The 14,268-nt window shown below is 42.5% G+C and overlaps 1 protein-coding gene across 7 annotated transcripts in view; it reads left to right on the plus strand.

The window, feature by feature from the left end:
- LOC127440121 (disabled homolog 2-interacting protein-like) overlaps nucleotides 1–14,268 on the plus strand; it is a 209,762-nt gene that overhangs the window by 178,135 nt on the left and 17,359 nt on the right. For 6 of the 7 annotated variants that reach the window (XM_051696523.1, XM_051696527.1, XM_051696526.1 and 3 more), the window contains 4 exons: nucleotides 1,789–1,848; nucleotides 4,189–4,425; nucleotides 5,062–5,263; nucleotides 8,353–8,531. In XM_051696523.1, the coding sequence (XP_051552483.1) occupies nucleotides 1,789–1,848; nucleotides 4,189–4,425; nucleotides 5,062–5,263; nucleotides 8,353–8,531 (678 nt within the window). The remainder of the gene's footprint in view (nucleotides 1–1,788; nucleotides 1,849–4,188; nucleotides 4,426–5,061; nucleotides 5,264–8,352; nucleotides 8,532–14,268) is intronic. The other variant, XM_051696525.1, reaches the window with a different exon arrangement.

Consider the following 14,268-nt stretch of genomic DNA (forward strand, 5'->3'; position numbering starts at 1 on the left):
GCTGTATAGTATGTGTGCATGTATCTGATTTTCCAAAGTTTAAGTTCACTTGTGAAAATGTTTCTATTTTGCATTTTCTAATTTAATCGATTATTTTTCAGTACAAATTATATTATCAGCATAATAGTTTGAGTGAAAAATGTGTGCAAAACCCGATGATTATGATATAATCATGATCTGATTATGATATAATCATCAAATCAAAATCAAATCAAATCACTTTATTGTCACACAGCCATATACACAAGTGCAATGGTGTGTGAAATTCTTGGGTGCAGTTCCGATCAACATAGCAGTCGTGACAGTGATGAGACATACGCCAATCTACAATAAACATCAAATTAACACAACACAATTTAAACATCTGTTATACATAATTAAACTCGACTTAAAACATCAAATTAACACAGCACAATTTAAACATCTGTTATACATAATTACACAACTTAAAACATCAAATTAACACAACACAATTTAAACATCTGTTATACACAATTACACTCAACAATATACAATAATAACATACATTGCACAGTATACAATATGCTGTTTTTTTTTTTTTTTTTTTTTTTTTTTTTTTACTATATAGATACTATATAGATACACATTATTCAATAAAAATTAAAATATATATGAAAAAAGTATATATATAGAATGTACAGTATTGTACTGTATTGACATTCAGGCTGTCGGTTGATAGTCAGTTGTTAAGAGAGACATAATATAATGACAGTAATATAATTTATGACAGTCCGGTGTGAGATAAAAGAGTAATAAAGTGCAGGGATGATGTATTTTGATCGTGGGAGATCAAGAGTTCAGAAGTCTGATTGCTTGGGGGAAGAAGCTATCATGGAGTCGGCTGGTGCGGGTCCTGATGCTGCGATACCGCCTACCTGATGGTAGCAGTGAGAACAGCCCATGGCTCGGGTGGCTGGAGTCTCTGATGATCCTCCGAGCTTTTTTCACACACCGCCTTGTATATATTTCCTGGAGGGAGGGAAGCTCACCTCCGATGATGTGTTTGGCAGTTCGCACCACCCTTTGCAGTGCTTTGCGGTTGTGGGCAGTGCTATTGCCGTACCAGGCGGAGATGCAGCCAGTCAGGATGCTCTCCACAGTGCAGGTGTAGAACCGTGTGAGGATGTGGCGGTTCATTCCAAACTTCCTCAGCCGTCTCAGGAAGAAAAGGCGCTGATGAGCCTTCTTCACAACGACTTCAGTGTGGACGGACCATGTGAGTTCCTCAGTGATGTGGACACCCAGGAACTTGAAGCTGCTGACTCTCTCCACTGGTGCTCCATTGATGGTGATTGGACTGTGTTCTCTGTCTTTTCTCCTGAAGTCCACCACAAGCTCCTTTGTCTTACTGACATTGAGGGAGAGGTTGTGCTCCTGACACCAGTGTGTCAGAGTGTGCACCTCCTCTCTGTAGGCTGTTTCATCATTGTCAGTGATCAGACCTACCACCGTCGTGTCATCAGCAAACTTAATGATGGCATTGGAGTTATGTGTTGCCACACAGTCATGTGTGTACAGGGAATACAGTAGTGGGCTGAGAACACAGCCCTGAGGGGCTCCAGTGTTGAGGGTCAGTGATGAGGAGATGTTGCTGCCTATTCTAACCACCTGGCGTCTGCTTGACAGGAAGTCCAGGATCCAGCTGCACAGCGAGCTGTTTAAGCCCAGAGCCCGGAGTTTCTCATCTAGCTTGGAGGGCACTATGGTGTTGAATGCTGAGCTGTAGTCTACAAACAGCATTCTCACATAAGTGTTCTTTTTTTCCAGGTGGGAGAGAGCAGTGTGTATTGTAGATGCAATGGCATCATCAGTGGAGCGGTTGTTACGGTAAGCAAACTGCAGCGGGTCAAGATTGAGTGGTAATACAGAGCAGATGTAATCTCTGATTAGTCTCTCAAAACATTTGCTGATGATGGGGGTCAGAGCAACAGGACGCCAGTCATTTAAACAAGTTATTTTCGATTGTTTTGGAACAGGCACAATGGTGGATGTTTTAAAGCATGTGGGGACTACAGACAAAGAGAGGGAAAGGTTGAAAATGTCCGTAAAAACACCAGCCAGCTGGTTCGCGCACGCTCTGATGACGCGGCCCGGAATGCCGTCTGGACCCGCGGCTTTGCGGATATTCACCCGTCGGAATGATCGGGTTACATCCGCTACAGAGACGGAGAGTGAACTAACCTCTGTAGCTTCGGCCGTGAGAGCTCTCTCCGCGAGGGCGGTGTTATTTCCCTCGAAACGAGCATAAAAAGTATTTAGCTCATCCGGGAGAGAGGCAGCGGTGTTCATGGCGGAGTTTTTATTCCCTTTAAAGTCCGTGATGATGTTAATTCCCTGCCACATGCTTCTAGAGTTGGTGGTGTTAAACTGTCCTTCAATCTTACTCCTGTACTGGCGTTTTGCTGTTTTGATAGTTTTTCGGAGGGCATAACTGGCTTGTTTATGCTCCTCCGCGTTCCCGGAATTAAAAGCGGAGGTCCGCACATTAAGTGCCGCGCGAACATCGCTGTTGATCCACGGCTTCTGATTCGGATAGATTCGCACAGTTCTGGTCGGAATCACTTCCTCTACACACGTTCTGATGAAGCACATTACGCTATCAGCGTAAAGCTCGATGTCGTCATCAGAGGCGGACCGGAACATCTCCCAGTCCGTGCGATCAAAACAGTCTTGTAGCGTAGAGTCTGATTGGTCCGACCAGCACTGGATCGTTCTGAGGGTGGGTGCTTCCTGTTTCAATTTCTGCCTGTAAGCGGGCAGAAGCAGAATGGAAGAGTGGTCCGATTTTCCAAATGGTGGGCGGGGGAGGGATTTGTAGCCATCCCGGAACGGAGAGTAGCAATGGTCCAAAACCCGGTCCCCTCGTGTGTTGAAACTAATGTGCTGGTGATATTTTGGTGCGACTGATTTTAAACTGGCTTTATTAAAGTCCCCGGTCACAATGAACGCGGCCTCAGGGTGCGCGGTTTCCTGCTCACTTATACTCCCATACAGTTCCTTGAGTGCCCGGTCTGTGTCGGCTTGTGGGGGGATGTACACAGCAGTGATAATGACCGCTGTGAATTCCCTCGGTAGCCAGAATGGTCGACACAGAAGCATAAGAAATTCCAGATCAGGAGAACAGAAAGACTTGATAGAATGTATGTTCCTCTGATCACACCAGGATTTGTTGATCATAAAACATACACCACCTCCTCTAGTTTTACCTGAGAGGTCTTTCGCTCTGTCCGCTCGGAGCATGGAGAACCCCGCGGGTTCAATGGCTGAGTCTGGAATCTCCGCAGACATCCAAGTTTCCGTAAGGCAGATAACGCAGCAGTCCCTCGTCTCTCGTTGGAAAGAGATCCGCGCTTTCAGCTCGCAGAGCTTGTTATCCAGAGACTGTAATCATGATCCTGCATGTGCATTTTCACAGAGCATCTTGTGAAAGTGTTTTAATCAAAGAAAACCTGTCCTTTTGTACAAAATAATTTAACACAGTTAATCTCACAGATTAGTTAATTTGATTATTACTGATCACGAAATTGTGAGGAATCTTAAATATTTCTTATATTACAGTATGTCATACATCAAGATGTAGATTGGAATGCAAGTGTGGCATTTCATATGAATAAAATAGTCTACTCCTCTCTCGCCGTTGCTGGTGTGCCAGTGATTACCCCTCCGCGTGCCAATGCTGGCACATGTGCCATAGGTGGCCGACCCCTGCTTTAGCATAAGGGAAGTTCTAAGTTATGTTTTAGTTAAGTATCAACATTGTCTCAGATGTTCTTCTAAAATTCCTCTGGAGAAAATAAAAATAGATTTACAATTATTGATATACAGAAGGACTATAGAAATTACTGAGGTCTTTTGCATTACTAGGATCTTGAATTAAGGAGAATTAAGCAAAAGTTTCAATTTGCTCTCAATTTAATTTGTGATTTTTCTTTCCTATGGATAGTGAGTACACTATTTGAAATTCCAGTGTGCAAACCTCAACTTTAGTATACAGAGTGATACTCAAACTATAGTTCTATGGCAAGAGTCTCATTATTAAGGTTTAATATTCTATATTCTATCAGTAAGAGTTACGTAATTTACAATATCTGTACTGTTTACAAGTTTGTCATCCTTTAATTTGTTCCAATTAAATCAACGTTCAACTCTCCATGTTGGTTTGAACAGTGTCTTTCCACGGGAACTTAAGGAGGTGTTTGCATCATGGAGGTTGGAATGCAGTAACCGGGGCCGACCGGATATCAGCGAGCGTCTCATCAGCGCCTCATTGTTTTTGCGATTTCTGTGTCCTGCCATCATGTCGCCTTCACTCTTCAACTTGACACAGGAATACCCTGACGACCGCACTGCACGCACACTCACTCTAATTGCTAAGGTTACGCAGAACCTTGCAAACTTCACCAAGTAAGGATTTAATTTACTTTAGCTCTGTGTGTATGTGTGTGTGTGTGTGTGTGTGTGTGTGTGTGTGTGTGTGTGTGCACGCGCATGTGTGTGCGTGCGTGCGTGATTGGGTAGGGAGAGAGTGTTTTAATGTTTCAAGGAGTTGATCGAAGTTATTATCGAATAACTTGCATTTCAGGCTAAATTTGGCCAGTTAGTTTGTATATTTTTTTTCTCTACCAACAAAAATAGTTCCAAAAGAAGCCAAAGCATCAACCTTTTCATGTCGCCAAGCTACACAAAGACTGGAACAGAGTATGTGAGTGGACTGGAGCAACAGCAATGTCCCCTAACTGCTCAAACCGTTCTGTAATCATCACTCTTCTCAAGCTCCACTCCTGGTTTTCCATTCCCCACTGCCCACTCGCTCCACACACACTGGATCTTGGAGTCTGGATACATACTCTGGTCTGGAACATCACAAACATAGATAAGCTGAGTGATGCAAACAGTGAAACTGCCCAGTGCTCTTGCCACTTGGCCAGTCAGATTAGTGGACCGTAACTAACTGTTGTATAATTATCATTATACAGTCATTAAAGTGGTTTATTTAGTTATTAAACTTGTCAGTAAGTCTTGCTCTATATTTCTGTTTAGGTTTGGTAATAAGGAGGAGTACATGTCCTTCATGAATCAATTCTTGGAGCAGGAATGGACCAACATGCAGCGCTTCTTGCTGGAGATCTCCAACCCAGAAACCATCTCGAATACTGCAGGCTTCGAGGGCTACATTGATCTGGGCCGAGAGCTCTCCACCCTGCATTCCCTGCTAGCTGAGGTGGTGTCCCAAATGGACCAGGTAAGTAGCTTCATCTGCACTCGGCGAGATTTTCAGAAGATTCAGTTGTGCTTTTTTAATTCATGACAGTACAGACTAGGGATGTACAGCACTACATGTTGGTAAAATGGTCTAGTCAGTGGGTTATAGTCAACTAATCGACTATTTGGTCTCAAGGAAGCCCTGTATAATTAGGCTGTATAATTTCAGGTTCACCTGACCCAGATCAGAAGTGTTTCTTAGGGGGTGATAACACTGGGTGCGTTTTGTGTTCAAAAACAGATGGACAGAGCTCAACAGAATGCACTGCATTATCACGTGGCTTGTTGAGCACGTTACCGTGGAGACATAGCGCATGTGGAGGCACGCTATTCGGCATCCACGCACAACTCACCACACGCCCCACCGAGAGCGAGAGCCACATATAGCGACCATGAGGAGGTTACCCCATATGACTCTACCCTCTCTAGCAACCCTGGATTCGAACTCACGACTCCAGGGGTGGTAGTCAGCGTCTATACTCGCTGAGCTACCCAGGCCCCCAGAGAGGAGTTTTTGAAAGTTTGTCTGAATGTGGTGCTTTTATAATATAATTAATATAATTTAAATATATATTTAGCACTTTTCTGACACTACACTCAAAGCACTTTACATAGTGTGTAGGGGCTTCTCCTCAACCGCCACCAGTGTGCAGCATCCACTTGGATGATGCGACGGCAGCCATAGAGCACCAGTACGCTCACCACACACCAGCTAATGGTGCAGAGGAGAGAGTAGAGTGATATAGACAATTTATGGATGGGATTATTAGGAGGCCATGATTGATAAGGACCAGTGGGGGGAATTTGGCCAGGACACCATGGTTACACCCCTACTCTTTTACGGGAAGTGCCCTGGGATTTTAAATGACTACAGAGAGTCAAGACATAATCATCCGAAAGATGGTGTCTTTTTTGACAACAGTGTCCCCATCACTATACTAAGGCATTAGGACCACATAAACTGCAAGGTGAGCACCCTCTGCTGGTCTCATTAACACCTATTCCAGCAGCAACCTTAGTTTTCCCCAGGAGGTCTCCCATCCAGGTACTGACCAGGCTCAACCCTGCTTAGTTTCAGTGGGCAACCAGTCTAGAGCTTCAGGGTGAAATGGCTGTTGACAGAGCTCCACTTCTAGAGGGTTTAACCGTGCAAGTAGCTAAAGCATAGCATTCTAATTCAAGCTGAAGTATGTAATTTCTGCAACACTAACGCCACCGAATGGAATTGCAAAAATTAACATGTTTTCAACAGCTTTCCAAAAACATCCCCCAATCAAACAAAGAGAGAGTCCCGCCCCAACTCACACCATTGGTTGAGTCAGTGTTGTTGTGTAGGGAGACTCGCTCAAAACAATGGGAATTGTCAAAGTGCCACAGAAACACGGTGTTTACAGTTTTCGAGCAAATTAACCTGCGAATTGTTTACCTATAGTTGTTTCTGCTTATTAAGCTGGGATAGGAAAAAATATTTTAACACCAAAAATGCTTCAGCTTTAAAGCATAACAGAAATAAATATCACAAAAAAAAAAAAAATAATGTTAGAAAATATCAAAAATTATTTGACCTCTCAAATCGACCAGTTGGTTGTTGGTGACTTGTCGACCATCGTGACCCATCCCTTGTATGACATGCAGATTTTCCACTTTTTCATTGCAATATGTTCAATTGAGAAGTAGGTCAGTTCAGGATAGCGTCGTGATGAGGCAGTTGATCATTTTGATAATGGTTCGCAACTAGTGCTGCAATTTTCTGGCAGTACGAGTAGGTGGATTGATGTGAGCAATGGCCCTCAGGCTGCAACACTCAGACTTTAAAAATCCTCCTTTTTGTTGCTTTCAACATTTTGTTCATTTCTTATTTCTTTTTATCTTTATTAAGACAAGATCTTCTTATCTCCTTCCTATGCTAAATATAGCTGTTGTATCTGCCCAGACTATCCACTCTTAAAACAAAGTCTTGCAGAATTGGTTTCAGCAAAGTGGCCACGTCACACTTATCCACAGCTACTCACCTGTGCCTGTATGGCACTGCAGACACTGCCTACAACTATACAAACATTACTAATTAAATGTGTAAATGTTGGATATTCTCATAGCGGCACTTTGTTGAAATATGCAGATCACATCATGTGGACATGCTCCCAAAGCACATGCCCTCTCAGATTTTGAGTTCTACATTGGAAATCCATTAGTCCCTAAGGCTTCCACACACTAATAGAGGGCACACTGCAGTCAGAGATGATTACCTGCGAAGCTGATTAAACGTGAAAGCTTTTGATTGAAATGCATTTTTAACCATACATCTGTATTTAGTCTAAAACGTTCTTTGACTATGAAACACATTCTTATATAGCCAGAGGTGTTGAGTCAACCACATTGCAGTGCAACAGAATCAACCAATAATTAAAAATTTAAATCAGTTAAACTTTTATTTAACTAGGTCTTGCCTTTTCATTATTAAATGCTTTTGGGAAAAGATCAGAGTTTTAAAAAAAAAGCTTCTGTGCGGAAAGATTATCTGGAGTTTGCTTCATTAGTGGCTTTTAATTTTCATCAGAAGTGTAACACAAAGCAGCTGAGGTTTGTTTGCATTGCATGATTTTGTTGGCACTCTAGACTTTGTTGATGAGGAAATGACCACAATGAGGAGGGAGGTGAAGCACATAGTTTAAAAGTGATGTGTGTATTTTTCAGATGTTAATCCTACTTAAAAAGCCATCTTAATCCAGCCTAAGACGGTTTGCTGGTTTAAAATGGTCTAGCTGGTCTCCCAGACTGGCCAAGCTGACAAGTCCCCAAAACCCTTTTAAAACCAGGATATGTGTTAGCAATAACATGCCTCACCTTTAAAAATACTGTTTCTCAGTTTTTCGGGTACATTTTTTACTTTTAGAGTGATGGATACCCTATTTCTATGCAGTCAACTGAAAACAGCTGACTCATTTAGGCATCTGACTCACTCTTGGCCTGCCTACCTCTCCAGTGGATTTAAAGAAAATCCTGAAGAGATGTAAATTATTTTTGGGGTGTTTGTTAATGTTCAAAGGGATCTTTCATGCTTGTCCTTAGAGTGCTGCCTCCAAGCTTGGCCCATTACCCAGAATTTTGAGGGATGTTCACGCAGCCTTAACAAACCCATTGAATGTACAGATGAGTGCTCCTTCTGAACGTGTGCCCTCCCCTCCAGTCCCGGGGTGCAGCATCTCCACTGGAATACAGAAGATGGCCATCGACACTGACCTACCAGGGTAAGTCATGAATGTATGATGAACAATCAGTGCAGTGCAAGAGTTTGTTTAGTCACAAATGTGGCTTTGTTGCGTAACCCATCAGAGGCAAGTATGCAGTTGTTCAAGGCCATAAGTTGATGGTATATGGGAAGTTGGATCAACATAAAGATTTTTTGTAAACACTTAAGCATATTTGTAATGTATAACTACATAAATACTTGAAGGTGTTTCTTACCTTTATATCTTAGGTTCTGTGACGGGTCACCATTTCTTTTAAGTTTTACACCATTAACACATTTTTGCCTTCATTAGTTCATTTTAAACTCCTGCAGTAAAACAAATGAATTTTTAAAAGGTACAGATATTTCATATATCCCTCAATTAATTTGAGGTCATTAAAGCTGCATGCACCATCATTATAAATGAGCAAACTGCTGTTTAAAATAGTTTTTAGATGGAGTATATAGCATGCAGGATACGCCAACTTCCCAATATCCATATTTAGATTCAGCAACAAGATTACAGTATTTATTAATGAGTAGACCAAAACAAATATTCTGTAGGAATCAGCCAATCATGAATAAGTATGCTTATTTATCAACCAATCTGCTTCAAGCAATGTAGGGCATTACTGAGGGAAGTTCAGTTCTATTGGTATGTAGCTTCGGTACTTACCATTATCTGTCAGTTTCAGCCACAGAGAACATTCTGCTCTTATTACCCAGAGTCCAGGTTCTGAGGGCTGTGCCTTTACTTTATTCAGCATAGAGAGGCTCATCTTTATCCATCTGACTCGCTGCTTATTCTCTAACCTCATTTTTGAGAGCCAGAGAGAATGAGAGGCCTTTAATTGTAGTTCACACACATACAGGGAAAGGGAATATATATATATACACTGGGGAATCAAAAGAGACCGCGAGGTGAAAGAAAAAGTTGTTGATTTGTTCTGTGGTGGTGGTGGGGTGATGTCTGGGCTGAGATTGATGAAATATATTAACAGGTTTTTTTTTGTTTTTTTTTTGGCTGATATCCAGACAATACACACTATCTGGCTAAAAGTAAAGGCAGAGAGGGACTGAAAGACTGCTTAATAACCTTTCAAAGTATTCTCTGCTGTAGAGATCTGCTGCTGTCTGGATCTGTCCAGTATGACAGTTGTGGGTGTTTGAGAAAGATGTAAAGATTATAAAATTTAGTTTCTCAAAGGCTAGTTAATCTTTTATTAGGGCTGTGTTAATAGTCAAGTTCTTTCTTTCTTTTAACTTAGTACAACTGTGGACTTAAAATGTATTTGGACACTTTGGCCACACATAAAAATGTATGACTGTTTTTGTATTTTATACAAAACAAAATATCAGTTTATTATAAAAAGTTAGAACAAACAAATTTTTCAAGAAAATAGATTCACAATTAGAAGTTTGTAACAATAGACATTCTGTTTAAATTTAAGACATATCAGTTGGACACTTTCTGGTTGTCAGACTTTGTGGAACATGTCCATAGTTACGTAATGTGATGTGCAAAAGCTCGGTTTAAACATGTTTATGAACTTGAGCGGAAATGTAAGCGTAAGCGTAGTTCTAGCTGGAGACTCACAGCTGTACATCACGCCATTATCTAGTTAGCTCCTAGCCAATCATACATCAGCCATTGCGTTAAAAGCCTGTTTTCAATCTGTCTCTTTGCGTTTCAGTGTGCCAACACGGCAATTAATTCTACAGCTTACTATGTCCAATGTCAAGTCAGCTTCGCTCCCCGACGAGCTAACACCCAGCTATGGACATAAATTTAGTCACGTGATCCTTACCTTATATCCAGGATCAGCAGCTCCTCGCCGCAGCGCACGTCTGCTATTCCAGAGTCTCAGTGGGAATGCGGGCCTCTTGGAATGATAATAGAAATGTTAACGATACATCTCCCTCAACCCTGATCTCTCCAGGCCACAGGTGAACCAGCTCGTATGTAACATCTCGGGAAGCACGCCTTCCCTCCCCGACGATGCCGCCGCTCCATCTCAACTTCTGCCCTGCATGAAACCTACAGGGCATAAACTACCTGAATTTAGTCACCTGCACCTTACCTTATATCCAGGATCAGCAGCTCCTCGCCGCAGCGCACCTCTGCTATTCCAGAGTCTCAGTGGGAGCGCAGCCCTCTTGGAATGATAATAGAAATGTTAACGAGGCATCTCCCTCAACCCTGATCTCTCCAGGCCACAGGTGAACCAGCTCATATGTAACATCTTGGGAAGCACGCCTTCCCTCCCCGATGATGCCGCCGCTCCATCTCAACTTCTGCCCTGCATGAAACCTACAGGGTGTAAACGATCAGCAAATCAGGATCTTCATCCAGATCTCAGTCACGTAGGAGACCTCCCTCAGTCGAGCCACTGCATCTACCGCAACCAGAATGCACAACCCGGTGCTGGAAGGCGAACGCTTCTCGCCAAGTCCGTCAAAATCATCGCCTCAAGGCAGCAGCTGGTTCCCATCAGAAATACGCTAAGTTCTCAAACATCTTCATCAAATGCATTTAGAAGATGGTTTATGGGTCTTAGGCTTTTTGCTGCCAATATTGTGTGTTCATCATAACCCTCAATTGCATCAATATCAAATTCAAGCTGCAATATTTCATTTCAATAGAGCATTCGGTTCTCGTAGTTCATGGTAGGGGATCACACGTTTCACAGTGTGACGGCCGCGCCATGCGGGTAACTGAGTTCACAATGCTGATTCATTCACCGTTTTGCATGCCCGAGTGTACCCCTATCGGGATCAAGATCTGTTATTCATGCATGTCATTATGCAATGCAAATTATGCATCCGATGCATAAGTACTTATAGTATGGGGTCTTATTACTTCATTCTGCATTTTGCTGCCTTATATGATCGAATCTAATTCCTATTCCACAGTTATGTTTATGTTTTATTACTCATTCAGGCATCATAACAGTGCATAGATTTGTATTATATGGATCTCCGTAAATCATTTTTTTTTTTTTATCACTGTACGGACCATGTTTCGATCAGTGGGGACTTTCTAAGCGTTGGGGCTTTATCAATGTTCCAAATTTCAAAGCTCATTAGGAGTTACTCATTACGAGTTTAAAAGCTATGTTAGCCTAACTACATAACATTTTTATTTTAAGTATCAATGCATTTCAGTCTTTGCTCCTTTCACTTTTAATGTAATCGTGGTTGAGGCAGTTACATTTAGTAGCAGGTAAGGTTTTATTTACACATTGGAAAAAACCTGTGCCTTAGTTCTATAACTATGTTTGTCTAAATGCCTTACATTTACATTTTTAGTTACTACTGCATTTTGCTCTCCACTCCATCCACTGTAAATGCATTCATGGTCAGGGCAGCTACATTTAGCAGCAGGTAAGTAAGGATTGTTCACTCTTGGATAAAACCTGTGCTGGATTAGCATTTTTTGTGAAGCAGATACCGAATATTCAGTTGACTGAAGCTTTACATGTCATGGACCATGCCTCGTGTTGCTGGTTTTATGGGCTGTATCAGGAGCTTCGACTTCAAACATCACATCTTTCGCATCTGCATACTTTAACTCCAGCCAAGGCTGGGCACGGCGCTCCCCCCACCAAAGCAGACATCAAGACACTTCCAAAATTCATGCCCATTCACCCCGCTGACTGGCCCATTTTGGCATCATGTGGCAAAATTTTACTTCACTGTCAGGCTCATTTAATTATCTGTTGGAAGGCTTATGCTTCCAATATTTTAAGCTCACATCTGTATGCACCCGCTCCGATTCTCTGCTCCTCTATTCCCGTGCCACTCACAGCTCTACTCTGGACATTTAACCAAATTCTCACAAGCCGGGCATTCCTTCTTCAGTGAAAAAAACATAAGCCCCCATACATCTCTCAAATTGTCCGGTATCGCGCTCTATCTCCCCCAAGATGCAAGCTTCCCGCCTCTTTATAAAATAGACAGATCATTAGTTTGCACTTCCTTCCTCCATCCAGTTTCATTTTCCATATGCAATCTCCTGTCTCTTTGGGTCACCTTATATCGTCATGTGCATCATTCATCAAGGCTACTCCATCTCTCGCCTCCTCACGCTAGCCCATTTCGTCAATAACACTGACAACGTATCTATTGACGATGGCTGCTGATCGGACCTCCAATTTTAGTCCCCATTACTAAATCACTGGAATGGAATTTCCCTTTTCCATAAGAAAACCCCGAAACCTCAGATGGCATGTCCTTTTTCACGGATGTGCGCCCTTCGTAGGTCTTGGAGGTTACTTTATAAGAACATGATTTGCAGGGAAATTGCCAGACTAATTTCTGAAGTTCGCGCTTGGTTCCCCTTCATCCGCATCTTCGAAATTACTGAGAAGTTTGACACGGCAGAGCATCAAATGCACTTCATTCTCTCAGCCGAGCATATTCCCAGGTTTTTCAATTCAATCACTACTCTCTATCTCATTTTCAGGAGTTTCATCGACTATGTCCCTCCGCCAGCATACTTCCCGTCCCCTGCCCTCACCTTTTGGACTTCCTGCCGGAGTAGGCCCCTCACTCCTCCCCCTTTTAGATTCCGCTAAAACTCATGCAGAATGGACTCACCCAGTCCACACTCATTCTCCCTTTTTCCTCAAACACTCCAAAATAGACCACCAGGATGCGGTCGTAGCTAGTTCACATTTCAAATCTGACCCCTCAAACATTGCGGCCTCCTCCCCTAGGCTCTTGGGGTACTTATTCAAAACATTCCAAATCACACACTTATCAAATCAAACATGTCCATCGTCCTGCAAGGATATCGTACAAGCATATCTGCCCTCCTCACCAAGGCTTCCACAGTCCCAAGCATGGTTTTCTATCGCATAGGTACTGCACAAGCCTAGTTCGCCCTTATCGAAGGGATCATGCGTAAATGTTGTTTATCTTTCAACAAAGAGTATTGCACAACAACGTCGCCCTTATCGTAGAGTTTTATGCTACATTGTTCATCTTTTGGCAAAGACATTCCACAAACAACATCCACCCTCGTCGGCGGGCTCATAATCAAACGTTGTTTATCTTTTAACAAAGGGAATTGCACAACAATGCTGCCCTTATCTTAGGGCTTTATGTACGTTGTTCATCCTCTGACAAAGACATCGCACAAGCAACAGTCACCCTCGTCGGAGGGCTCATAATCTTATGTCATTAATCTTCAGCAATAATCACCCTCGTTGGAGGGCTCATACCATACGGTAATTATCTTCAGCAATGGGATTACACAACAATGTCACCCCACCACAGGGCCAAACAAAACATTGTCCATCCTCTGACAGATATCACAATTAACATTCACCCTCGTTGAAGGGCTCATAATCAAACGTCATCCACATCCCTCATACAACCGCCTTCGTCAGAGGGTTCATACCATACGTTAATGATCTTCAGCAAAGGGATCGCACAACAATGTCGCCCCATCATATGGCTCAAAAGAAATGTTGTCCATCCTCTGACAGATATCACACAATTAATGTTCATATGCAAGCATGGCTATCCTCAAGCAAGGATATCACATGAACCATGCCCCCTTTCTCATAAGGGTCATCAGCAAACGCAAGCACGGCTTATTCTATCGCTAAGGTATCATACAACCATGCCAGGGATACTGCCTAATTCATGTACCATTGTCAATTCTATCATCACATCTCCTCTTCTAATAATGAAACTTCAGCCATGAAGACCTGGTTCGTAACTCTTCTGGAACACCTTCTCTCTTTTGG

The sequence above is a fragment of the Myxocyprinus asiaticus genome, chromosome 4 (assembly GCF_019703515.2).
Source record: "Myxocyprinus asiaticus isolate MX2 ecotype Aquarium Trade chromosome 4, UBuf_Myxa_2, whole genome shotgun sequence".
Lineage (NCBI taxonomy): Eukaryota > Metazoa > Chordata > Actinopteri > Cypriniformes > Catostomidae > Myxocyprinus > Myxocyprinus asiaticus.